Source organism: Kogia breviceps, chromosome 18 (assembly GCF_026419965.1).
Source record: "Kogia breviceps isolate mKogBre1 chromosome 18, mKogBre1 haplotype 1, whole genome shotgun sequence".
NCBI lineage: Eukaryota > Metazoa > Chordata > Mammalia > Artiodactyla > Physeteridae > Kogia > Kogia breviceps.
In genome coordinates this window covers 2,998,081-3,024,235 of record NC_081327.1, presented here as the reverse complement: position 1 = coordinate 3,024,235, position 26,155 = coordinate 2,998,081, and the positions used below count along the sequence as shown (strand labels likewise).

The following is a 26,155-nucleotide window of genomic DNA, read 5'->3' as shown; positions in this document are numbered from 1 at the left end:
GGCTCCTGTGCGGTGCGTCCGCGGCGCCCCTGTCAGGCCTTCTCTGCCCCGTAAGAGAGGGTCCCGAAAAGACCCCTCAGGGGGCCCCAGCCTCTGGAACAGGGGCCAGGAACGTACAGAGACGCCCACCGCCGTAGCCATGACTAGTTTGTGGCAGATTGGCCGCATGCGGGCATCCCACGCGCCTCGCCTTGGGTCTTATCCCGCCGGGTGCAGAGGAGCCCGGCCCAGTTAACGCCCAAGAGCCCTGAAGGAAGAGAGGGGTCAAGTGACTTGCCCAGGCCCCCCCCCTCCACCCAACTTGGGACGTGGCGGAGGTGGTGGTCTGACTGAGCTGTATCTCAGAAGTCCACCGAACAGACGTAACTGATGATGGTCATGAGAATGGTGGTGATGGACCCGGTGCTCGCGGGGCAGGGCAGGGCACTGTTCTAGCTTCTTTGCATGCTTCATCTCATTGAATCCTTGCAACAGCCCTGTCGGGTGGATGTTATGATTCCCCCCTGGACACCCTCAGTCGTGCAGTACGCTTTTATTTTTGAGCACCTATCACGTGGCAGGCAGGATGCTCTGGGGATATGGCTGAGCGTAAAAGGGACAAAATCCCTGCGCACCCAGGGAGCTGCCATCTTCGTGGGGAAGCCAGACAGTAAGCAAGTAAGTATATCCTATCATGTCAGCGAGTGATAAAGACGTAGAAGAACAGTCAGGGCCAAGGGCATAGAAAGGGAGGGGTGGGGGCTGCTCTTTTGACCTGTCTGAGGAAGGATCACTTGGGCTCCATACGGGAAGGTCTAGGGGAAAAGCATTCCAGAAAAGGGAACAGCCCGTGCAAAGGCGAGGCGAGGGGATCGCGCTTGGTGTGTTTGGGGCGCCACCAGGAAGCCAGTGAGGGTAGGTCGGACGGAGGTGCTGATGTCCCAGAAGTAAGGGGGGGCAGCGGTTACGTCTCGGCTCTCTCGCCTCTGCCGAGGTGGGCAGTGTGTTTTCAAGCCCTGGGGAGCCATTGGAGGCTTTGACAGGGCGGTGGGTGGTAACAGAGAGGGAGGCGAGCAGGTTGGTGGCAGTGGGGATGGGAGACGTGATGGGGATCGGGGACGTCGACAGGACCTGAGGGAGAAGGAAGGAATCGCCTGCACCTTAAAATTGGAGTCAGCAAACCTCAGTAAATGTTTTTGATTTTGCGGGCCTTTAGTCTCTGTCCCAGCGTACCCAGTTCTGCTGTCATAGCCCCGGAGTAGCCAAGCCCATGTGCAGATGTAGGGGCTGGCTGTGTTCCCATCAGTCTTTGTTTACAGAAACAGGCAGTGGCAGGAGTTGGCCCTCAGGGAGGCTGCTTTTTACTGACTCCTGAAATCCCAACAGGCCCCACCCCTGCTAAGAACTTTTCAAGAGCCCCCAACACACTGCGTTTCGAATAAATCCCAAACTCCCATGAGATGCATAAGTACAACTCTCCCTGAGGCCCCCTTGGCCTCTTTCTGTCTGTCTCCCTGCTGTAAGCCAAGCTCTGTCTGACCTGAGGAAGTTGACACGGGAGTCCCCTGTGCCAGGAGAGCCTTCCTCCTCCTCCTCTGTCCTCATGGCCTAGGCTCACCTTAAAATGTCACTTCTCATGGGACTTCCCTGGCTGTCCAGTAGTTAGAACTCCTCGCTCTCACTGCCAAGGAACTGAGTTCAGTCCCTGGTTGGGGAACTAAGATCCCACAACCTGTGCAGCACGGCTGGAAAAAAAAAAAGTCACCTCTCAGAGCAGCTTCCTCACCTCCACTCCCATGCTCTGTTTACTTCACCCTCTTTGATCTTCCTGGTCCATAAGAATTTATTATTATTTGTTTGCTTACGTGTTTGTCCCCCGATGAGTACAGCCCCGGGAGCGCAGGGACCCTGTTCTTAGACTGTAGCAGAGTGCCTGACAGTTCAAGGTGTTTGTTCAACAAGTATTTATTGAGCACCTACTGTGTGCCAGGCACTGTTCTGGGTGATTGGGATACGTAAAGATCTTTGCCCTTGTGGGGCTTACTGTGGTGAGAGAAGACAGACACAGAAGTGAAATGTAATAAATAAATAAAATACATGGTATGTTAGAAGGGAGCAAGTGCTGTGGAAAAAGAGAAAAGTAGAGCAAGGGAGGGGCTCAGGGTGTGCCAGGTTGTGAATTTTAAGCCAGGTGGCCAGGGAGGCCTTACCAAGCAGGTATCATGTGAACACAAGTTTGAAGGAGGGGAGGAAGTGAGCTATGTGCTTATCAGGGAAGAGCGTTCCAGGCAGTGGGAACAGCTGGAACAGAGGCCTAGCACGCGCCAGGAACTGCAAGGAGGCCGGCTTGGTTGGAACGGAGCGGGCAAGGTGGAGGGTGTGGGGAGCGGAGGTTAGAGAGATGTATGTGTGGACGGAGTTGGGGAACCGGTATCGTTCAGGGCCTTGAAGGCTGTGGCTAGGACTGTGGTCTTGTCTCTGGGGGAACAGGGAGCCACGGCAGGGCTTTGAGCAGTGGAATGCTGGGGTCTCACTCTGACTGCTGGGTGGAGAAGAGAATGAAGGGGGATGAGGGTGGAAGCAGGAAGGCCCGGGAGGAGGCTGTTGCAATAGCCCTGAGAAGAGGTGGTGCTGGTGGTCAGAGAAGATACATAAATGTCCAATAAGCACATGACAAGATGCTCCACACCGTCAGCCGTCAGGGAAATGCACATCAAAGGCGCAGGGAGCTACCGTGTTACTCCACCAGGGTGGCTGTAATCAAAAAGTGAGATAGTAAGTGTTGGGGGGGATGTGGAAAATTGGAACCCTCACACAGCTGGTGGGAATGAAAAATGGTGCAGCTGATTTGGAAAACAGTCTGGCAGTTCCTCAGATGATTAAATCTAGAGTTACCATATGACCCAGCAATTCCACTGCTAGGTATATACCAGAGAAATGGAAACATGTCTACATGAAAAGTCATACACAGATCTTCATAGCAGCATTATTTGTAACAGCCCAAAGTGGGAACAACCCACACGGTCAGCAGCTGGTGAATGGATAAACTAACTGGTATTTACTTACAATGAAATATTATATAACCATAGAAAGGAGTGAACTACTGTTATCTGCTACAGAGTGGATGAACCTCCAAAGCGCTATGCTAAGGGAAAGAAGCCAGTCACAAAGGACTACATGTTGTATGATCCCACTTACATGAAATGTCAAGAACAGTCAAATGCATGCAGACAGAAAGTGGATTAGTGATTGCCTAGGGCTGGGGGATGGAGAGTTGATAGCTAATGGGTAGATTTTTCTTCCTGGGGCGATGAAAATATTCTAAAATCGTGGTGATGGTATAGATAGATGCACAGCTCTATGAATATACCAAAACACTTTATATTGGTGAGTGTTATGTATGGCATGTGAGTTATATGTCAGTAAAGATGTTATTTTTCTAAAAAGAATTTGAAAAAAATACTGAGATGGGAGGAACTGAAAGAAGTCCAGAGGGGTGGAGAAAGAGGGAGGGAGAGGTCTGAGGGAAGAATGTTCTGAGCCGGTAGAGGTAGGCATGGAGGGGCTAGGCTTGGTAGAGCCCTAGGGGGCCAGTGAGGAATTCTCAGTGGCACGTGGGAGTGGATTTGGTACTGATGTTGAGATTCTGGCTCAGGGCTGCTGGGTAGAGACTAGATTGGAGGACCCAGAGTGGAAGCAGGAGCTCCAGCTGGGAGTTGGTCGTGGGTTGGGCTAGTGGCTATGGCCGAGAAGTGGGCGGATCTGAGAATGACTCAGGAGGTGGCCTAGTGATGGTCCTTTTGTGTTAGTTTGGGAGACTGGAATCTGCAGGGGGAGGGCTGTCCTTACTTTCCGAAATAGTGGAGACCTGGAAACTCACTCTCGCTCAGTGAAACCCAAATTGTCCCTTCGGCTTGAATTCTAGCTTCAGAAATTAATCTTTATTTCTTCTGTTCATCTGTAGTAAATCACTAAAGAAATACACGCTTGGAGGGAAATTCACACAGTTACTGCAGTGCAAGAAGTAAAAGTTAGGAGGTGCAGCTCTGGCTCTCCTTCCACTCCCACATTCGCAGTCCCACCCCCTCAGGTACCCGCTGTTAATATCGGGGTGTCTTCTTCCCCACACTACTTGGACGTTTACATTCCCACACATCCTCCTTCGACAGCATGCACAGCGGTCCTTGATAAGAACACAAGAGTTTCTAGCATTCTCCAACTAACCGGTGTTTATGCCGGTCCAGTCTGTGGCTAGAAGCTGTAGTGAGCATCCTCAAACGTTCATCTTTGGACAAAAGTGTGAGCTTTCCTGAAGGAGAAATTCCTAGAAGTGGAATCTCAGGATCAAAAGAGCATGAGTGTTTGCAGTTCTGCCAAGTAGCCCTTGGCAGGGTTCTACTTATTTAGATCCTCACCATTAGGCTCTGATCCATTCATTCAAGAATTCATTTAGAACCAACTGTTTGCCAGGCCCTGTTTCTCTGTGCTTGGGATACATCAGTGACCAAGACAGGAAGCAAGACACCACCTTCCTGGGGCTTCCATTCTGGTGGGGAGACAGATAAACAGTAAGCACTAAACCCAGGGTGGCCAACTGTACGGGGTTGCCCAAGATGCTGGACTTTCTCAGTGAGTGCCAGCACTGGGAGACTCCCGGGCTAGTGGTAAGAAAAGCTGGTAGTATAAAAATATATTACTATAAAAATTAGAGCAGTTAAGGTAAGGAGGTGTGGGAACACTGGGGGGAGGGGGAAGAATTTTAGATGCAGGGAGTCAGGGTAGATCTTCACTGAGAAGGAAACATATTTAAAGGAAGCGAGGGAGCAAGTTTTGTGCTTCTCTAGAGGAGAAAGACTGTTCCAGGCAGAGGAAGCAGCCGATGTCAATATTTTGATGCAGAAATGAGCCCGAGTATTAGCAGTCTTCAAAATATGTGCCAGTCATGGGCAAAGGTGCCTCATCTTTCATCGGCATTTCCTTTCTTCCCAGTGAGGCTGAGCATCTTTTCATGAGTAGATGCCTTCATCTTTATTTCTGAGTTCACAGTCTGTGGTTGCTGATGTGTTCTCTGCCCCTCAGTGGCCTTAATATTTTTAAGCACGTTGACTGTAAGGCTATGGTAGGTAATTAGCAAGAACCAGTTTCCTTTGGGCCCCTGGACAGAGGTTAGAGCTGTCCCCCAGTGGGAGGGGCCCGCATTAATTGCTAAATGTGCCTGCAGTGGATCAGGTGCTCCCTCTAGTGACAGGCAACAGCAATGAAACGCGTTGCCCTTATCCCGCTCCCAAAACCCTAGACCGCAGAGCAGAGAATTCGTGTTGGACAAAAACAAACTTTAGTAACTAGGGGCTTCCTATAACGGCTGTAAAACAGACACCTCTGAGGCACATCAAGATTAAACAGAATAGGGCTTCCCTGGTGGCGCCGTGGTTGAGAGTCCGCCTGCCGATGCAGGGGACGCGGGTTCGTGCCCCGGTCCGGGAGGATCCCACGTGCCGCGGAGCGGCTGGGCCCGTGAGCCGTGGCCGCTGCGCCTGCGTGTCCGGAGCCTGTGCTCCGCAGCGGGAGAGGCCACAACGGTGAGACGCCCGCGTACCGCCAAAAAAAAAGAGATTAAACAGAGTAATGCCTGCTGCCGGCGAGGGTGGGAGCAAATGGACGTTCTCACATACATGGACTTGTCAAGGCTCTCGGAACTGCATCTTGGTGTTGTGTAGCAAAAGTCTTAAAAACGCACCTCCCTCCGACCCAGAAGTTCACCCTCCTGGGAGGTCATTCCAGGGAAAAGTAAGTGAATGCTCCCCATGGTGTGCAAAAAGCTATTCCTCAAAGTATTGTTCATAGTATTGAGAAATGGGAAAGCCCTAAACGTCTGGTGGTAGGGACTGGAATAAAAATTATGCTGCTGCCTGGACTCCAGAAACGTGTGTCATGAAGAGAGACTGAGGAACTGTTCAAGTCCAAGGAGCCTCGAGAGACACAATAACCAGATGCGACACCTAATCCCGGAGTAGCAGGGACTGAAAAGGGAATTGCTCCAAACGACAATACGGGGACAGCTGGTGAAACTTGAACATGGACTTCATCCGTGTTACGTCCTTGATTTTGGTAACTACGCTGTGGCTGTGTAAGAGAATGTCCTTGGCCTTCAGCAATTTCACTTAGGGGGCAACTTACTCTCAAGTGTCTCTGAAAAAAAAATATTTACATGGGAGAAAACCATAAAGCAGTGTGATGAAATGTTAGCAATTAGTGAATTGACAAAAGCTGTTCTTGGACTTATTATTGTAACTTCTGCACGTTTGAAACTTTCAAAATATAAAGTTGAAAAGGAAAAGAAAAAAAGGCACATGCCCACAACATCTGGTATAGATTTCATAAGTTTGCAAGCCTGCCCCCTCAAACTTAGGTTAAGAATAGCTGGAGTTGCAAATTGAGCAATTGTTAGGTTACAAAGGCGAAAATGCTTATGCCAGATCTTATCCTTGATTTGTTCAACTAAAGCATGGTACATGTGGATCAGATTGCTTTCTTCTTGGCTGAACAGAAATGAAGTAGTTGACAGGCACGTAGAGGCCATGCTGAACGACAAATATATACGTTTAAGCCTTGGCGTTACAACTCAGAGTGGAAGCTAATCACTTGCCTGGCAGAGGAATGGGGCTCTTGTCTCCTGTGTCAGGCTCGCCCCTGGACATGTGCTCGGTGAGGGGGATGGCACTCGAAGCCGGCCCCGTTGACGTTTACATTTAGACTTTATTTTTTTTTTAAGTAGGTAACACACCTACAGAAAATTCAGAAGTGCAAGAGTGTACAGCAAAAACGCCATCCAGTTCCCCTCTCCACAGGCAGGGCACGTGGGCCAGAGTAGGCTGCACTGTCCTGCAGTAACAAGCAGCCGCAGAGCCTCGGTTGTTAAAGCAACAAGGGTTTGTATCTGGCACATCTAACATCTGGGAGGCAGGGGAGTACGCTCCTAGCCTGCGCCCAGGAGGAGACACTCTGAGTGCTCAGCGATCCCACACTTAGACACACTGCATCACCACTCTCTCTCCCCAGCCACCCCCGATTTTCTCTAGACAAATCGCCAGCACAAAGAGGCGATTTCTAAGAAGGGGCGAACAACCCTTACACGCACCGGGTGGGGCATTTCACCAGCGATCCAACACCAGTACTTGAAGGCACCACCCCTCTCCCACCCCACTAACCTACGGTCAAACACATGGACCTCAGCAGGTGAAATCGAGCCGGTGGTGAACGCTTAACTGCACCGAAGGGGGGCAGGCTTTCTCAACCACAGATCACACTCCTTCCAGCAAGTACTTCCCTGCGAGGATGGTTAGGTTTCATGTGTCCACTTGGTCGGCTACAGTGCCCAGCTGTTGGTTCAAACAGCCCAGGTGTTGCTGTGATGGTATTTTGTAGACAAGATGAACACCTACAGTCAGTTGACTTTGAGTAAAGGAGATGATCCTAGATCATATGGTGGGCCACGTTCAATCAGTCCAAGGCCTTAGAGTGGAAAGTGAAGTTTCCTGGAAAAGAACGAATCCTGCCTCAAGACTGCAGCCTAGAAAGCCTGCCCGAGTTTCCGGGCTGCCTTACAGATTTTGGATTTGCCAACCCCCACGGTCACATGAGCCAGTTCCTTAACAGCAACACACACACACACACACACACACACACACACACACACACACACGCACGCATTGGTTCTGTTTCTCTGGAGAACCCTGACTGATATGGAATAAAGTCTAATATCTGAGAAGCAAACACTTAAATACACTAGAGAGAAAGGGGTTTTCTTAATGATAAAATCAATGCTGAAATGCCCTGCACGCACAACCCAGAGGCATGAGCAAACTAATAGTTTGATGTAATATGAGTCTGATATTTGTAAACAAACATTCAGATGCTCCTAGAGGTGATCTGTCTTAAAGTTAATAAAACGAAGCCTTAGAGGCACTTCCTGAGACAGAAGGAGGGGGCAATTCTAGTCATCACTATGGAAATATTTTAATGCACTGGGTGGGAGGAGAGAGGTGTGGAAAATGTTTCCCAGTTATCATAAAAACTGACATTTAGACTATTATGTCACACCCCGTTATGGGTTGAATTTTGCTCCCCGCCCACAAAGATGTTCAAGTCCTAACCTCCAGGACTTGAGAATGTGACCTTGTTTGGAAACAGGGTCTTTGCAGATGAAATCATTGGGGTGGGCCCTAATCCATCATGACTGGTGTCCTTATAAAATGAGACATTTTGCCAAGGAGACACGCACACAGAGGGAAGATGATGTGTCGAGGAATGCCAGCATTGCCAGCAAGCCACCAGAAGCTAGGAGGGAGGCACAGACAGATTCTCCCACACAGCCTCAGAAGGACTCAGCCCTGCCGACACCTCCCTCTCAGACTCTCAGCCTCCAGCACTGGGAGAGAATACATTTCTGTTTAAGCTGCCAGTTGTTACTTTGTTACTGCAGCCCCAGGAAACTAATGCAGATGCACCACACACACACACACACACACACACACACACACACACACACACACTTCAGTGATGTTCAGGCAAATAATTCAAGTATAAGGAGGCGCAAACAAATAGAATCTGCAAACAAATGCTTACCTGCTCAGAGGGAAGAGCTTTCTTAGGAAGAAACTATGGATTTGAAGGCACCTTACAGTGCATCTCCCTAAGCCTGACTCCTCCCTTGGTGACAGCTGGAGCAGCCCTGATCACCTACCTGTGAAGACACTTAGCTGCCCGCCTTCCTCGGCCACAGAGGGGACTCCCCAGTGAACTGCAAATGCGGAGATGGAAACCCATCCTTTCCCGACAGTATACTTGAGACCGGGGATCAGGAAAACATGTTTATTCAAAAAAATACCAAGTTGCAGCTCGGCTGGCTGTCCTCACCAAGGAACTGGGGCAAGAGTCCTGTGTTGGGGGGAGGAATAGGGTGGGTAGGGATAAGGAAGCAGGCAGAGCTTTGGAAGTTCTTTTGGTCCAGAATTGATCTTCTTCTTTCTGTACCGCCCTCCAATGCCCCCTCACTGGAATGGGAGTGTGTGTGTGTGTGTGTGTGTGTGTGTGTGTGTGTGTGTGTACGCACAAGCCTGTGTATGCATTTATGAGGTGGTGGGGGCTGGTGGGGGAAGACTCAGATGGCGAGGTCCCAGCTCTGGAAGCATCAAGGGGATCTGGCAGGACATGCCCACTTCCTCACCCACCTGGAGACCTCTCCCTACTATGGCTTATTTGAGATAAGAGGTCAAGGCCCCAGGGTCAGGCAGCCTGTGTCAAGTGAGCGGGGGGAGGGGGCAAGATACCTGGAATCCAGGCCAGGAAAGAGCAAGTTGAGGGGGGCATACAAAAGCTGAAAGGCCCCGAATCCCCCAATTCTGGGGGCTGGAGAAAGCTGAGGGCTCCTTGAGGGTGGTGAGCAGAGGGGAGGGGTCTGGGAGGGGCTGGCGCCCAAGCTGGCTCCTTTTGGGGGAAGTCACAGTCTGCCATAGGGACACTGGGCATGGTGAGGCCCTCAAAGGGATTGGGGGAACCCACAGGAGCAGCTGTAAGCGTGGAGTTGAAAAACTGGCAAACTGGCACTGGGGCCCTGGTAGATTGGGGGTAACGCCTCAGTTTCCTCAGTGTGGTGGGAGCTGAGGGTCAGTTATCTGCCTCAGGCTCCTGATGAGAAGGGATGAGCTGAGGTGCCAGGATTTGTGGGGAGAGAGCAAAGGGAGGGGGACGGCCCAGGGGAGGGAGAAGAGGCCCCCTCACCTCGCCCTGGGGGCTGGGAGAGGGGGCATGTAGCCCTTTAAGAGTGGGGGAGTGGCCGCCCCAGAACATGGCTATATACAGAGAGAATTGGGGGCAAATTGTGCTTTGGGTGTTGGGGAATCCCCGAAACCCCAAAGGCTCCCCAGTGTGTGAGGGGGAGACGAGGGAGAGAGCGCTGCTTCTCCGCCCTCTTGGGGTGATGCGGAGCACCCCCCGCCCCCCCAGGTGGCACTGGCAGCGGTCGTGGCTCTCCAGGCGTGCCTGCCCCACGGCTGGGGCGGCAGAGAAAACCACTGAAGGCCTCAGGGAGGTCGGCAGCTGTTGGCCCAGCCCAGGGGGGTCTCTAGGGAGAGTTTGGCCCAAGCCAATGGAGTGCAGCTCTGGGTGGGGATCCAGGTAACAGGAATTGGGCAAGGGGCAGTGACATCACCTGGGGACTGGAAAGCCCCCCCTCTGGTGATGATAAGAGTCTCTTTGTTGACCCTGTCACCGATCAGATGGTTGGGTGAAGGGCAGTTATCAGGAGGGACCTGGATGCCCTCACCAGGGGGAGACGGAGGACTGGCCAAGGCCAAGTCTGTGGTGCGGTTGATGCAGGCAGGCGTCAGCCTAAGTCAGGAGCACAGCAGTGACATCATCAGGAAGGGCCAGAGTAGGATGATGTCATCAGAGGGGGCCCCATCCCACTCCATTTTTGAGGGAATGGGAAAATGATGTGTAATGTGCTGGTTCCTCTTAAGGGAACAACTGTAGGTGACCCCAGAAGACAATTGAAATACAGCTGTCATAGTACTTGGCTCCCAAGATGATGGATCCTGGAAGGTGATGATACATGGTTGAAGTGGATCCTGCTAAAAGACATCATTGGGTGTCCTGGATCCTGGGAGATGATGATGCCATGGTTATGGTGGATTCCAGTAGATGGTGATACCATGGTTGAAATGGATCCTGGGAGATGATGACACTAATTGGGTGTCATGGGTTCTGGGACACCATTGACTCTCATGGATGCTGGGAGGTGGTGACATCACTGCTGTGTTGAATCCTGGGAGGTGATGACACCATGGCTGTGGTGGATCCTGGGGCAGGCAGACATCATGATTGAAGTGGATCCTGTGAGACGATGACACCACAGTTCTGGGGGACTGTGGGAGATTGTGGCATCATCAGTCTTCGTGGATCCTGGTAGAAGATGTTTCCATCAGCTATAGTGGATTCTGGAAGGTAATGACACTGTTGGTCATGGCGGATTCTGGGAGATGATGATATCATCAGCTGTGGTGAATCCTGGGAGATGATGATGCAATGGTTGTGATGAGTCCTGGGAGATGATGACAGCATGGTTGTGGAGGATCATGGAAGGTGATGACACCATTGGCTATAGGGAACCTTGGGAGAAGGTGACCCTATAGTTACGGTAAATCCTGGAAGAGAATGATATCGTAGTGGTGGTGGATCCTGGGAGATGAATACACCATAGGTCAAAGGGAATCCTGGGAAATGATGTCATGATCCTGGGGTCCATCATGGTTAACACTGGACCCCAGGTGCAACTTACCACCAGGAGTGGTGGAAGTCTTGTGGTGCTGATGATGTCATCAGCTGGATCAATAGCAGGCATACCCCCACCTCCCCCCACCCCCCAACAGGAGGCCAGGACTTTGTTTACAGAGGTGATGGTGTCTGTAGTTACGGCAGAGAGAAGTAGCGCCACCTATGAGTCCCAGGACTCCAGGAGCCTGGTGGGCCAGAGTGGCCTCCGTGGGAGCAGAAGCCAGTCTGGGAGTGCTGTCCTCCAGGAGTCACACAGGACCCGTGGCCCAACCACCCTTTAGGTGAGGTTCTGGTGGAAATCCCACAGGGCATGTCTCTAGGGTCAGGGGAAGGAGTGACCAAGCCAAGTCATGGTGGGACAAGGCAGAAACTCTGGTGATACCGTTACAAGTAATGGCCTTCCAGAGCAGGCAGTGTCTCTGGTGATGATATCACAGAACTGGGGCAGAGCCTCAGCTGGGGCAGGGCCACTGCCAACAATCCACAGACGGACTGTCATCTGTGGCAGAGACCTGTCTGCCGGGGCAGCCTCCCCAGTGAGGACACCCCTAGATGACACCTCAGGACAGGGCACTTTCTCTGGCGACCCCCCCCCCCCCCAGGATAGTCGTGGACTCTGGGTGTGCCCTGCCGTTCCGGGACTTGGCAGCAGCAGTGGAGGTGTCTCACGGCATATGTAATCTCGGAGCAGACAGAGTCTGGTGGTGACATTGCAGAAGGGGCCTCGTCTTGGAGATGTCCCCAGAGTGGGCTGCCATCTCTGCTGATGACATCACGGAAAAGGCACAGTCCCTCTGATGACATCATAGGGCAAGGCACCTTCTCTGGCGATGGCATCACAGGAAGGAAGCAGAGTCCCTGTGATGATGTTGTAGAAAGGAGGCCTTATGTCTAGTGAGGACACAGCTGGTGAGGCTCTTTCCCCTGTGATGTGTCCCACGAAGATGGCTTGGTCTGTAGTGGTGACTTCAAAGACAAAGGCATCTTCTTTGGAAGAAAATATTTTCCTGGTGATGATGATGTCAAAAGAGGCCTTTTGGTGCCAGAGATGACATCATAAGGATGAGATTTATCTATGCAGTGACATCATAGGAAGGACTCTTTGTCTCTAGGGATGATGTCATAGGACAAGGCATTGCTCCTCTTACATCATCACAGGAGGGAAGTCTTTGTGGTGACACCATGGAGCGTAGACACCTCTAGTGATGACCTTAAGGGTGGGCCTTTTCCTCTGTGATGACCTCATGGGAAGGAGGTTTTGTCCCTGTGATGAACAAAGACATTTTTGCTAGTGATGACCTCACATACAGGCCTCTTCCTCTGTGGTGACGTCATGGGAAGGAGGTCCTGCCTCAAACTGTGACATAGGAGGAGGGGTCTCATCTGCCGTGACATCGCAGAAGGAAGCTTTGTTTCTGGTGATGATTTCATCCAAAACAGTGTCCTTGGAGGCAGCCTTCCCGGCCACCGCAGATCTGGTCCCAGGCCCCTGGAGTGTGTTGGGGGATGCAGCCTGGGATGGGGGCCCCGGGCTGCAGCCCCCAAGCCCCTGGCCTGACCTCAGACACTCAGACAGTCACCTCATTCTTGCTGGCAGTGCGGAGGTGTTGGGGCAGGTGATGGCCGGGGATGAACTGCAGCTGCTCCAGCGTGCCCTGGCGCTGGAAGGGCGGCCTGCGGGCCAGCGTGCCCCCACCTCCGCCGGTGTCTGACATCCAGGCGGGCTGCGGCGAGCCGTGCAGGCCATGGTGGTGGTGGTGCGCGTGCAGGCCGGGCGGCGGGGGCAGCCCGTGCAGCGGTGTGGGGGGCCCCCCGGGCCCCAGCAGCAGGTTGGAGTGGGAGGCGGCCAGGCTGGCGCGGGCGGCGGGCTCAGGGGGCAGCACGGGGCTGCGCGGGGGTGACAGCAAGTGCTCGCGGCTCTGGCGCAGGGCCTCGGGGGACGACAGGAGCAAGTGCTCCTGTGACACGAGGCGCGCGCGTGGCAGTGTGAACTCATAGCGTGCCCGGCCCCCGTCGCCCAGCAGGTGCTCCTGGGACATGACGCGCCGTGGGTTGGGTGCGGGCGCCAGGCCCAGCTCCTCAGGGCCACCCCAGCCATCCATGCGATAGCCGCCCCCTGTGCCAGGTCGCCGCAGCGCATGCAGGGGCAGCGTCCCGCGGGGCATCTCCGTCAGGGGCCGGCGCTTCAGGTAGGCCTCGTCCAGATCCTTCTCGGCTTGGGGAGAAGGGAAGAAACCACAGAGGTGGGTCCTCAGCCAGCCCAGAACGTGCTCCCTTCCCTGGGGCACCCCCCGCACCCCAGGAAGACCCCAGACATTACCTGGAACTTCCTGGTCATTAGCCTGGGCAGGGGCACAATTTTAACCAGCCAGAATGGTCAAGCTAGCAGAATGCAGATTCCCAGGCCCAGCTTGCAATGCTGTGATCGTAGGTGAGGGGGGACTTTTTAAAAAAATTGCCTGGGAACATCCCTTCTTTTGGGAGTAGAACCCAACTCTTGCTTTTGAGGAACCACTTTCCCTTCCCTTTCATCCTGTAGCGCGTATTTTTCAAACTTGGAGATTCGACCCATTCATGGGTTGTACAGTCAGTTTTGTGGGTAGGGACCAGCGTTTGGCAAAAGGAAATAGAATAGAAAATTATCAGAAAGTGTTCCATAATAAGAGAATAAGGGTGAACACCATTCACAAAGTTGTTATTTCAGTTGTGTTGTTATTGATATATTAATGGATGAAGTGACATGATATCTGGGATTTGTTTTGAAATAATCCACCAAAAGGTGGCGTGGAGGGAGGAGAGGTTAACAAAATGTTGCCCATTGTTAAAGCTGGGCGACAGGAACATGGAGCTCATTTTACAATTCCTCTACGCTCGAGTGTGTTTGAAAACGTCCGTAATAACAACTTTCAAAACTTTACTGTAATTGAAAAATGTGCCAGTGTATGTGGGTCTCATGGGACACAATATAAAAATCCTTTCTTACTGTGGATCTCCGTTTAAAACGTTTGAAGGCTGCTCCACTACTAGGGATCGGCCACTGACCCAGAAATGTCCAGTCAGAGTCACAGTGATTGGTTCTGGGACAAGCATGTGACCCTTTTTTGGCCAGTGGGATCCAGGCTTGGGATTTTTGCTGGAATCATTGGGAGAGGCTTTTCTGGTAGAATTGCCCTGAGAATTCTCAGGACAATCTTTGCCATCACAAGGGGAGATTCGATCTGAAAATGAAGCCAGCCCACTGTTCAGCAGAGCTGAGAGATGTAGAATCCTGGAGACAGCTTTTGAGCACCTGGGTTCAGCCACACCTGAAGCTTGTGGCACATAGACTTTCTGTTATCAAACCAGCACAGTCACCTTTTTTTTTTTTTAAGTTGTATTTCTGTTCATTGCAAATACAAGTCCTGATGAATGCAATAGATCTTGGGGAGAGGACCATGGGTTTGCTTTTTTTTTTTTTTTTTCTGACCTACTGTAACATCTTTATTGGAGTATAGTTGCTTTACAATAGTGTGTTAGCTTCTGCTTTATAACAAAGTGAATCAGTTATACATATGTTCCCATATCTCCATGGGTTTGCATTTTAAAAAAGCACCTCAAGTAATTGTGATACAAAATTACCTCAGGTAATTCTGGAACAAAGTTGGAGAAAAATCTAAGGCGGGGGGTGGGGGGGTGGGGGCGGGGAATCTAAAGCTTTAGAAGGCTATCGGGTCACTGTCCATTGTCCTGAACCCAGGCCCTGACCCCACCCCATCGCCCAGGTAGCTCCCCTTCCCGGGACTCACCCAGCCTCTTGAGGGAGGAGTAGCGGTTGAGTTCAGATTTCACAGCGGCCTCGTAGGACGGGGGCAGATGCGAGAGGTTGTGGAAGGAGCGAGAGCAGGACAGCGTGGAGTAGTGCAAGGAGGGGCTGGGCGGCGGAATGGCCCGCCAGTCTGGGGCAGAGGGGCGTGGCCGGGGTCAGTCCAGGCCCTCCTCCCTCAGACCCAGCGGTTCCGGCCCCCAGCCCCCTTAGAGCATTCGAAATCTGGAATCCCAGCCCCTCAGAGCTGCAGCGGTCCAAGCTCCCTCTGCTCCGCCCCCCCCGCCCCCCCCCCCGCGCCCTCGGGTGCTCTGCTGGGGAAGGAGGAGGAGGAGGGGCAACCGGCGTTCGCTCAGCACTCGTTGTGTGCCCCACCCCAGGCTAGAAGGGATGCACTCCATGCAGCTTCCCGCAGACCACTTCTGGCATAGAGATGAGGAAACGGAGCCTCACTGGGTTACCTGGCTGGACTGTGAGGACAGGCTCCCAGGGTCTCACACCTGCCCTATGCTGGGCACCTGGCTCCGGCTCAATACAAGGGTGGGAAGGGAAGGAGCCCTGCCCTCCCCGCAGCCCCACCCTGGTCCATACCCAGAGTGGCAGCGTGGTGTTTGGGGCTGTTGACGTTGAGGTGCAGGTAGTTGTGGTGCAGATTATCTGTGGGGACCAAGAGGGGAGGTGGCATCACTGCCATTGCCTGCTCCCAGCTGGGCCACTGCCCTGGTCTTGTGGAAGGCTCCCCACTCATGTCCACTTGGTCCCCAGCTCTGGTCCCTCCTGCCTACTGAATCTTTGCCCTGACTTGCTTCTCCCTCCTGGATCATCAAACCAGCCTTCTGGCCAAATGGCCAGCCCGTCTCCAAGATCAGCCCCACTGCGGTACTTCTGACATGTACCCCTGCCCCTGTCCCCCTGCTGCTCGAAACTCTGCCCATGTCTCACCATCACCCGTGGGCACAGTCTAAGCTGGGGGTGGCATTTGAGGCCTGTGTGACTTGTCCCCAACAGACATCTGCAGCCTCATCTCCCGTCCCTCCCCTCAAGCCATACTTCTCTCTGACGCCCAAATGGTCCAGCTCAGTTCTGCCACAGGGCCTTTGCACATGCTGTCATGCTATTCTCCTGGCCTTGAATCCCTTCCTCTCCTTTGCCTGAAGACCTCCTACTCACTCCTCAAGATCCAGGTCAAATGTTTCTTCCTTATCACTACTATTCAAACCCATCTCCTCCCCTCCATTCCTGATCCCAGATCAAGCCTTGTCCTTTACTGCCTGGATCGTCATGCAAGCCTCCTCTGAAGCCTTCTTCCTCTCATCTGTCTTCCTTCATATGGGTTCCAGAGACATAGTTCTTCCACCAACTTCTTTTTTTTTTTTTTTTTGTGGTACGCGGGCCTCTCACTGTTGTGGCTTCTCCTGTTGCGGAGCACAGGCTCCGGACGCGCAGGCTCAGTGGCCACGGCTCACGGGCCCAGCCGCTCCGTGGCATGTGGGATCTTCCCGGACCGGGGCATGAACCCGTGTCCCCTGCATCGGCAGGCGGATTCTCAACCACTGCGCCACCAGGGAAGCCCCTTCCACCCACTTCTGACTTTGCTGCTCCCTTGCTCTAAACTCCTCCATGGCTCCCCATTGCCCTCAGGACAAAGGCAGAGTCACTCAGCTCAGCCTGGTACTCAAGGCCCTTCCTGAGGTACCGGCCCACCCTCTCCTCAGCCTCAGCTCTGGCCACCTCACAAGCTCTGCTCCAGCCACTCAGAGATCCTCCTGCCCAAGAAACTCCCCTCTCCCTCCTGGCCCCTGCTCAAACATCACGTTTGGAGGGAACCTCCTCCCCCTCACACCAAATGAGACCCTTTTCAAACCCTCTTCTAGCTACCTGGACTTCTCCACTGATGCACTCATCATAAACTATAAGAATAACAATAATATGAAGTGAGTACTGTTATGATTCTCATTTTATGGATGAGGAAGGTGAGGCCCAGAGAAGCGAAGTCACTTGCCCTAGGTCACAGTGGTAGAGCCAGGATTTGAATCCAGGCGTCTGGCTCCCGACAAATTCTAATTCAGTTACTAAGTGCGTCCTTGTGTGTCACTGGCTGTTGGGTGGTCTGACATGAGTTTCTCAAGTGCAGGGGCTGAGAATGTCTAAATGTAAATCATCCATCGTAGCACCCAGGGTTCCCACCCAGGGTGCCCACAGGAGGTCAGGGAGGAGGTCCGGCTCACTGCAAAGTCCAGTGCATTGCCCAAAGCAGGTTCCGGGAAGGCAGAGACAGCGGGCTGTGGCTAGGGGCAGGGCCTGCGCAAGGGGAGGCGGGGCCATCCGTGGAGGGCGGAGCTACGGGGATGAGGGTTGGGGCAGAGGCAGAGGCGGCAGAGGCGGCAGCCGAAGCCCCACTTCTCACTCACCGAGATTGGAGGGCTTCACGGTGTTGTAGAGGTTCTTGGGCGTCCTCGGGGGCATGCTGTCGGGACCCCCGACCCCCGGGGTTAGGGAGCTGCTTCGTGCCCGGTCCGGGCGGGTCCCAGGCCCCGCCTGATGCCTCAGGATGTCCACCAGAGCCCTGGAAGTGGCAGAGGGACGGTCAGTGGCCTGGGGACTGGGGGTGGGGGTGGGGGTGGAGAGGGGGGGGCGCAGGCCTCTTTCCCCTCCCCGTTCTCACCTTTGGGTGTATCCGCGAGCTCAGCTCGGCTTCTCGCCTTTGGCCACGCCCCTTGCTAATATCAGCCTGAGCACCGCCTGCCCCAAAGTCCCGCGGACCACACTTCCCGCTTGAAGCGCCCCCTCCCCTATTTACCTGGACCCTAACCCTTCTGCCCTCCCTCCCGCGCCGTCCTCTCTGGGGCCCCGCCCCGCCCTGAACCTGGGACCTCACTCCTCTTCCTTTTGCTGCCTTCCCCATGGCAATAAAGGGTGCTGTGCGGACCCCAAACCTTAGAATCACCCTTGACTCTTCTTTTTCTTTCCTGCACGGCCCTTAGCAATCCTGTGGATTCGCCCTCCAAAATGTATCCCAACTCGGATCACTTGTCACCACCTCTGCTGCTACCGGCCCCGTCTCTCACCATTATTGCCACAGTCTCCAACTGGTCTCCCCATTTCTGCCCTTGTCCCTTGCAGTCTAGTTTCACACGCACGGCCCAGGGATCAGATGGTGACACACGGAGCTCAGGACACTCTAGTGGCTCTCCCATCACACTTGGGATAAACCTGGCCTCTGCCTACTTCTGTGCCCCTCCTCCTCCCCCACTGCACTCCAGCTGCATGGGCCTCTTCGCTGTCCTGCAAACACTCCACCTCAGGGCCACTGCACTTACGGCTTCCTCTCTGCCTGGAATGCCCTTCCCACAGATATCTGCCTGGTTCTCTCTTTTCCTTCAAGTCTCTGCTCAGAGAGGTCTTTCCTGGCCACCTGTATAAAACAACACTGCCCCTCCCATTCACAACTCATTATGCTACTTTGTTTTCTTCACATCAGTTATCAATATCTAAAAGTATACTGCACACGTGTTTCCTTGCTTACTGTCTTAATGATAAGGGTAGCCAGCATTTACTGAGGGCTTACCATGTACCAGGACTCAACATGAATTAACCCAGGTAATCTTCATTACAGTCTGAGTAGGTGGGGAACAATTATTAGGCCCATTGTACAGACAAGGAAACTGAGGCATAGGAGGCTTAAGCCAATTTCCCAGGGTCACACAGCCCGCAGGCAGCTGACCTGGGATTGAAAACCAGGTTTACTCATCAGCGCAGGGACTTTGTTTTGTTCACTGCTGTGTTCCCAGCTCCTGACTCACAGAAAGTGCTCAAGAAATGTTTGTTGAATGAATGAAGGCCTGAGCCTACCCGGTCACTCCATAGACTGCCACTTAAGTCACATACATTCTCATGTCCCGCCCATCTCTCCAGGGCATTGGCTTCTGCGCTCCTGGTGGCTGCCTCAGTCTCTGGCCATACTCCCTGCACCCTGCCGTCCCCCGCCACCGGCCCCACTCCCTGATGGCTCCACCTCCCACGGCCCCGCCCCCGCCCCCAGGTTTCCCACCCGCCGGCCCCAGAGCACACACACCTGGGTACGTTGATCTCCCGGTGCGCCCTGGGCGCACGGGACGCCTTGCTGAAGGCCACTTTGGCGCCGACGCCCACGGCCAGGGCGAAGCTGATGACCCCGCATACCACGTAGGCCGTGCTGCCCCCTGGGCCCTCGCCCCCACGCCCCCCGGCGCCACCCGCCCGGCCCCCTTCCAGCCACCCGGCCTGGCCAGGCCCGGGTCCCCCGCCCGCACCCCCGGCGCCCCCGGCGCCCCCGGCCAGTGGCGGCGGCGTGGTGGCCCAGCGCGGCGTGTCGTAGTTGGAGCAGGAGGCCTGCGCCAAGCGCATGTGGCGGTGCTCGCAGCAGAAGCGGTAGTGGCAGGTGCCGCAGCAGAAGCGGTAGGAGCCAGTGCTGCAGTTGAAGGTGGCGTCGTACTGGCCCATGACATCGTAGTAGCCGTGGCAGAGCTCGGCAGGAGGGGGCGCCCGTGCCGCCGCGCCAGCCGAGCTCGGGGTGCTGGTCCTGGTGCCGTTGGCCCCCGGGCCCGCCGCGCCCCCGCCGCCGGTCAGCGCCCCGGTCAGGCGCCTCAGGTGCGCCAGCAGGGCGGGCAGCGGGCCCGGGGGTTCGGTGCTTGTGGCGTTGGACGGGCGCGCCCCAGCCTGGCCGGTAGTCGAGGCCAGGAGCAGGAGGGTCCCGAGGAGCAGGAGGGCCGGCATGGGGCAGCCAGGCTGGGGGGAGAACCGAGGCTGGAACGGTGGGCGGGAGAAAGATGGCCAGAGGTGGAGAAATGTGGAGATGGGGGCCGGAGATGATGGAGGAAGGCAGGCCAAGGGAAGGTAGAAGAGGACGGAGAGACACAAACCAGGAAGCAGAAAAGATGGAGGGGGGGGATATGCATGGGCCCAAAGTTGGCAGTCCCACGGACAGTGCACGGTGATGGGCGAGCAACAGGAGGACGTGCAGCCGCCGCGGAAGGAAGGAGAGCGGAAATGGTAAGGGCAGAGAAGAGATCAAAGGGAGCGACGGGGGGGGGTGGAGGAGAGAGTGGGAAGGTTGACAGTGACATCAGGGGTGCAAATAAATGAGAGAGGTGGACAGAAGCCAGAGGAAAGGTAGGTGTGTTGGAGGGAGAAGAGACCGTGGAGGCAGGTGGGGGAGAGTGGGGAGGAGGTTGGGAGGGGTCAGTGGGGACCCAGGGAGGCAATGCAGGGAGATGCACGGTGGGGTGGGGGAGATGGGAGGAGTCGGGGAGGTGGGGAGGAGAGAAGGGGAGAGAGAGATCGGAGTTGAGAACCTGAGTTTATTAGACCAGGAGGAGGAAAGAGGGAGTGCGGGGTTTGTCACCCTGGGCGCTCCTGACATCTGGGCACAGAATGTACTTGCTTGTGGGGGCCCGTCCTGTGCGTTGTAGGGTGTTCAGCAGCGTGTGCTGGATGCCAGGAGCATTCACGTCCCCCCACATCGTGATAACCTAAGATGCCTCCAGGCGTTGCCAAATATCCCCCCCGGGGGGCACGTTTGCCCCCAGTTAGAACTGCTGCCTTAGACCCATGTGGCCCTCAGTTCCCCCAGTGCTTATTTCTCTCCTGTACTTACGCCTGATAATCAGGGGATCTTGAGCCTCAGTCTCTCTCTCTGCCTGTCTCTCTCTGTGGTCTCTCTCTCCCTCTCACGCACACACACGCACGCACCCCCGCGCACAGTTTCAGGTCTGACGTGTCTCCCTGCACTGCTGGAGAGTCAGGGCAGTCGTGGTTCATCCCCCAACTCCACCGTGTGCCAGGCGCCTGGTACTGGATACACCTAAGTCCCCACGTGCCTCAGTTTCCCCTCTGTAAACCAGGGGTAAGGAGGGCTATCACTGGGTGGTTGGAAAGACGAACCGATTTCATACGTGTAGAGAGTTTCGGGCAGTGCCTGGCCTAGCGCAGGTGCTATGCGTATAGGAGGGTGAACAGGATGGGAGGGGCCAGATGGGACAGGTCGGCCCAGCTGAGTTGTACGCAACAGGCTGGCAGCAGGAGGAGTTCCGTCAGCAGTGTTGACGGAGGCTGGGGCTGCAGCAGTAGATGAACCACAGGGTGGGTTCCTCCTCTGTCTTTATGGGCTTTTCCTTCTGGCGAGGGGAGAGAGCCAGTACGCAGACACAAATGAATGGGATGCACGTTGAAAACTGTTATGAAGAAACACTAAGGAATTATGGAGGCCATGACGAAATACAAGCAGTGCAAGGAGGTGGGAGAGAGGGTGGGTGGGTGGGCCTAGTTTAGTAAATGTCTTTCGGTATTATTTTTATCCTTTGTTCCTTCCCATTGCGTGCACGTGTATCTAGGGACCACACCATCACCAGCAACTGCTGGGGCCTGGGACGGGGAGAGGGCTATGGGAGGCTGCACCTGGGGTGTCAGCGTTCCCTTTTAGCCCTGCTCCCGCCCCTCCCCTGAACTCGCCGCCACACTGCCTGCTGGATGCCTCCACTTGGTGTTCAAGGGGCATCTTAGAAGGGCCTTGGCCCACACTCTGACAAGCAGTTCGGCAGTTCCTTAAAAGTTGAACCTAGGGTTGCCACATGACCCAGCAGCTCCACTCCTAGGCATATGCCCCAAAGAATTGAAAAACATGTTAACACAAAAACACGAATGTCCTTAGCAGCATGATTTACAACAGCTCCAGACTGGAGACCACCCAAATGTCCATCGGTCGACGGATGGGTAAATGAAAGGTGGTCTGTCCATTCAATGGAATACTATTCAGCCATAAAAAGCGATGAAGCCCCAATACATTCTACACCATGAAGCACCTCAAAAACATCGAGAGAGGAAAGCCAGACACAAAAGGTCACATATTGTATGATTTCATTTATATGAAATGTCTTCAGTAGTCAAATCCATGTAGACAAAAGCCGATAAGTGGTTGCCTGGAGCTGGGGACAGGAGGGAATGGGGAGTGACTGCTTAATGGGGGCAGGGCTTCCTTTCAGGGTGAAGAAAATATTCTGGAACTAAATAGTGGTGGTAGTCGCACAACATTGTGAATATATTAAGTGCCATTGAACTGTACACTTAAAATGGTTAAAATGGCAAATTTTATGTTATGTGTGTTTTACCACAGTTAAGAAACGAAAACCAACCAACAGAGGTCAGAGGATGTCGCAGTGCCCAAGCAATGGTGCTAGGCTTTGAACTCAGGGCACCACCACCCACAGAACATGGATGCCTTATCCCACACAGAGAAACATGGGTAGTCATGCAGACAGACACAGCACTTCTGAGAGTGACACGTGTGTGGCGACGTGGAGTCCTTCATTCATACGAAGGCTGCCACGTATGGTTGGGCAGGTTGTGTGCTGCACAAGAGGGTCTGGCTGAGAGGCTGGAATCCAGCCGGGCTCTCCTTCCTAAGAATGCAGCTGGTGGGGCTGCATCCATCTGTGGGAAGGGGCACCTTTTCAGACACATGCAGGGGTACCATCTGTCTGCTAAACCACAGATGCCAGGGAGCTGCATTGGGCTGGGGGCACCTTTGTCTCATCTGCCCCGCAGGGGTAGCAGTTTGTCCTCTCAGGCCCTGTGCTGTGCCGAGCCTCTGGCTGGGCTCCATGAACAGAATTTCTCCCTCTGCTACCAGAGTCCCATTGTCCCTTCCAACTTCACACACAGGCACGTACCCAGGGAAACGAAACTCTTGGCCATTGGCAACCTTGGGGAGTGGGGCAGGAGGAGCAGTGGCCTACATCCTCTCAGACCCAGCAACACACACACACACACACACACACACACACACACACACACACACACTCACACACACACACACTCACACACACACACTCACACTCACACACACACACTCTCACACTCACACACACTCACACACACTCACACTCACACACACTCACACACACACTCACACACACTCACACACACACTCACACACACACACTCACACACACACGCACACACACACTCACACACACACTCACACACACACTCACACACTCACACACACACACTCTCACACACACACACTCACACACTCACACACACACACTCACACACACACTCACACACACTCACACACACACACACACACACACACACGGCCCCTCTGCCAGTGGGGGTCCCGTAGCCTCCCATCCCTGCTTCACACCTCCTGATGCAGGGCAGCACCTCCACGTGGGGAGGAGACACACTGCAGACACAGCAGCTGGTCCAGACACAAGGATACAGGGGACCAGTTCTTCCTCTACCTCACACAAAACTATACACAGACACGCAACAGAGCTTATATATGCACAGTGACACAGAGCACAGGACACCCACACAGTGTCCCAGACAACACGCAAGGACACCCAACCTCATCCTGGCGGCACACCTACACCTGAGCCTCCCTCCTCCCCAGACACACACAATGCAGCTCCATGTGGACACACAACCGTGCGTTTCTGGGCATTCCCACCCACAGCACACAAGAGTCAGACACAGCCTCAAACACCTTGACACACTGGGACCACACACAGCTCCAGAACATGGCCAGGCACCTGCCCCAGCCAGCTGCACGTGGGCACGCAGTGGCACACATCACAGCCCACAGTCACGCAACCTCGTAGGCACACGCACCAGTGAGAACCCAGTGGTGGAGAGTCTGGAAGCAGGCATGTGGCCCTCCACCAGACACACCCAGACAGCCCCCCCCACACACACACCGGAAGGCACACTCCTCCTCCACAGCTGGAGAGGAATGCCCCCCAAACCCCGATCTCCCTCCCCACACCACACACACCTAGCAGCTCGGGGCCAGAACCCAGCATCCCCACCCAGGACCTGAGAGACAGAGACGTGAGGACAGAGATCAGGAGAGCCAGTGTGAGGAGGGGTCCCAGAGCAGGCCTCACTCGGTCCCTGGGCTCCCGGAGAAGCCCCTCCTCCACCTGCTCCCCTGCAAGCGCTGTGCCTCACAGCCCCCCCGCCCCCACCTCTCTCCTGACCCTGCCAGCTGGGCTCTGGGGGCAAGGACTGCCTTCTGAGATGCCTGGCAGCAGAGAGTGAGAGCTAGAACAGGGCGCGGGGGCGGGGGCAGGGGGAGAGAGCCCTCGGGGTGGGGGTAGAGGCCCAGAGAGAAGGATAAAGACCCAGGGAGAGGGGAACAGAGACTCAGGGAGAGGGAGACAGAGACCCAGAGAGAGAGGGACAGAGATGAAGAGAAGGGAGTACAGATACCCAAAGAAAAGAGGACAGAGCCGTGGGAGGGCAGAGGCCCAGAGGGCGAGCAGTGACGGGGTGGGGGTGGGGCAAAGACCCAGAGGACTGGGGATCCGAGATTGAAGGACAGAGAGAGAGAGAGCTCGAAAGGGAGAACCAGAGGAGGATAGAGACCCGCAGAGGGCAGGAGACCCAGAAAAAGCCAGAAGCCCTGACCTCAAGCAACTGGGTGCTGGATAGGGGTCCACAGGTGGCAGCGGGGTGGGGGCTGAGAGTGGGCGGTGTCCGAGTGCAAAGGGACGGCCTCCTAGGAATCTCTGGGGTTGAGGGTGGGTTTGGGTTAGGCCTGTGGAAGAAGGCGGCATCTGGGTTCCAGAGGAGGCGGACCCGGCGGGCCCGGCCGGAGGGGGAGCGGAGGGAGAAGGGGAGGGGTCTGGATGCGGGGGCGGGGATCCAGTTCCGGGCGGGGGAGGCGGGTGGAGGGGCCCAGCGCCGCCTCCGGCTCGCCACCCGGGAGGAGGGAGGTGGGACTGAGGGAGAGACGCAGCGGCCCGCCCAGGCCCCTGGCCTTCCCGTCTCTCACGCCTCTGTCTCTGGGAGTCTCTGCGTCTCCGTGTCCTTACCTCCTGCCGGGACGTCGCCTCCCACCGCCTCTCCCTCAGCCTGCCGGCGGGTCTCTCGTCTCCGTCGGGAGGTGCCCTGGGGCGCGGCCTCTCTGCCTGCCTCTCCCTACGTGTCTCACCGCATCCCTGCGTCTTTCGGTCTCTGTCCCGAGTCCCCTCTGCGCGCCAGCATTTCCTCCTTTCCTCTGCCCAGGCGGTCTCCGTCTCTCTACATCCCGTGTCTTCCCCGCTTCCACATCCCCATCTCTCGCTTCCGCTTTGACTCCGTGTCTCTCTCTGTGTGTCTCTTTCCTAGGTTTGCTGTCTACAGATCTCTGTCCCCCTGAGTGTCTCTGTGTCTCCCCCCGACCCCGGACCACCAATCTCCCTCCCCGGGCCCCCCACTCTCGCTCAGGCTCAGGTTGGAGGGGCGGGGTGGGGGGGCGCTGCGGCGGGAGCTGTGTGTTCCCAGCGCAAAATAGACTCCTGTTGCCATGGCGACGCGAGCGCGGCCTCCGAGACGCGAAGCTTCAGGCTGGGGGGTGAGGAGGGGGGGACACCTGGATCCGAAAAGCGGGGGCCGGGGGTGCCGGCGCCCGGTCCCACGGGCTCCTGGAGGAGGGGGGAGGAAGGGACTCCTAGATCCCTGCGGAGAGAGGGGGTACTGGGCGCTCTGACCGCAGGGTCCGGTGACCGGGCCTTCTGGGAGGGATCTGGGATCCAGGGGACGGGGGGGGGCTCTTTCCCCAATGGGGGGCGGTCTGGCTGAGAGCTCTGATGTCTGGGTCCCTGGGGGACTCAGATTGCCTTCTTGGGCACCCAAGGATGCGGTGGGGACGGGGGAAGGACTAAGACTCTGAAGGGGCTGAGGGGCCCTGACTGGGGGCTCCGTAGAGTCCCAACTCCCAGATTTCCAAGGGGGCTGCAGAATTCTGGGAGCCCCTGTGTGGATCCCCGGGCTCCTGCATCTTAGGGGAGCAGGGACCACTCAGATGAAGCTGTCTGTCCTTCCCATCCATTCATCCATTCATCCGCATGCCTGTCTCTTCCTTCCTCCCCACCCCCAAGTCCCTCGTGCCTCAGTTTCCCCCTCCGCACCGGGGTGCGGTCACGCTCACCTCACTTTCCGGATGCGGGACCCTGGGGGAGTCGGGGGTGGTGGCGACGTGGGGGGCCGGCCAGGGGAGGCAGAGCCAGCGTG

General features: G+C 55.3%; 2 protein-coding genes across 4 annotated transcripts in view; one reads left to right on the top strand and one right to left on the bottom strand.

The window, feature by feature from the left end:
• ZNF628 (zinc finger protein 628) overlaps nucleotides 1-26,155 on the top strand; it is a 61,335-nt gene that overhangs the window by 2,380 nt on the left and 32,800 nt on the right. The window lies entirely within an intron of this gene.
• Nucleotides 12,564-26,154, bottom strand: SHISA7 (shisa family member 7). Of its 3 annotated transcripts, none has more exons than XM_067018882.1 (6): nucleotides 26,073-26,154; nucleotides 19,191-19,900; nucleotides 17,527-17,681; nucleotides 15,707-15,772; nucleotides 15,099-15,248; nucleotides 12,564-13,528 (listed from the first exon to the last, which is right to left on the bottom strand). In XM_067018882.1, the coding sequence occupies exons 2-6, from the start codon at nucleotides 19,868-19,870 to the stop codon at nucleotides 12,882-12,884; spliced, it is 1,698 nt and encodes a 565-aa protein (XP_066874983.1). In that variant the 5' UTR covers nucleotides 19,871-19,900; nucleotides 26,073-26,154; the 3' UTR covers nucleotides 12,564-12,881. The 3 variants fall into 3 exon arrangements, with proteins under 3 accessions (XP_066874983.1, XP_066874984.1, XP_066874985.1); XM_067018883.1 differs by lacking the exon at nucleotides 26,073-26,154 and adding an exon at nucleotides 24,976-25,057; XM_067018884.1 differs by lacking the exon at nucleotides 15,707-15,772.

What these genes read in the sequence shown, in the direction of transcription:
- SHISA7 (XM_067018882.1), bottom strand. Translation starts at nt 19,870, where the DNA reads ATGCCGGCCCTCCTGCTCCTCGGGACCCTCCTGCTCCTGGCCTCGACT. An exon ending in ACACCACGCTGCCACTCTGG is followed by an intron (nt 15,249 to 15,706) that starts GTATGGACCAGG and finishes CCTCTGCCCCAG; the next exon opens with ACTGGCGGGCCATTCCGCCG. An exon ending in CTCCTCCCTCAAGAGGCTGG is followed by an intron (nt 13,529 to 15,098) that starts GTGAGTCCCGGG and finishes CTTCTCCCCAAG; the next exon opens with CCGAGAAGGATCTGGACGAG.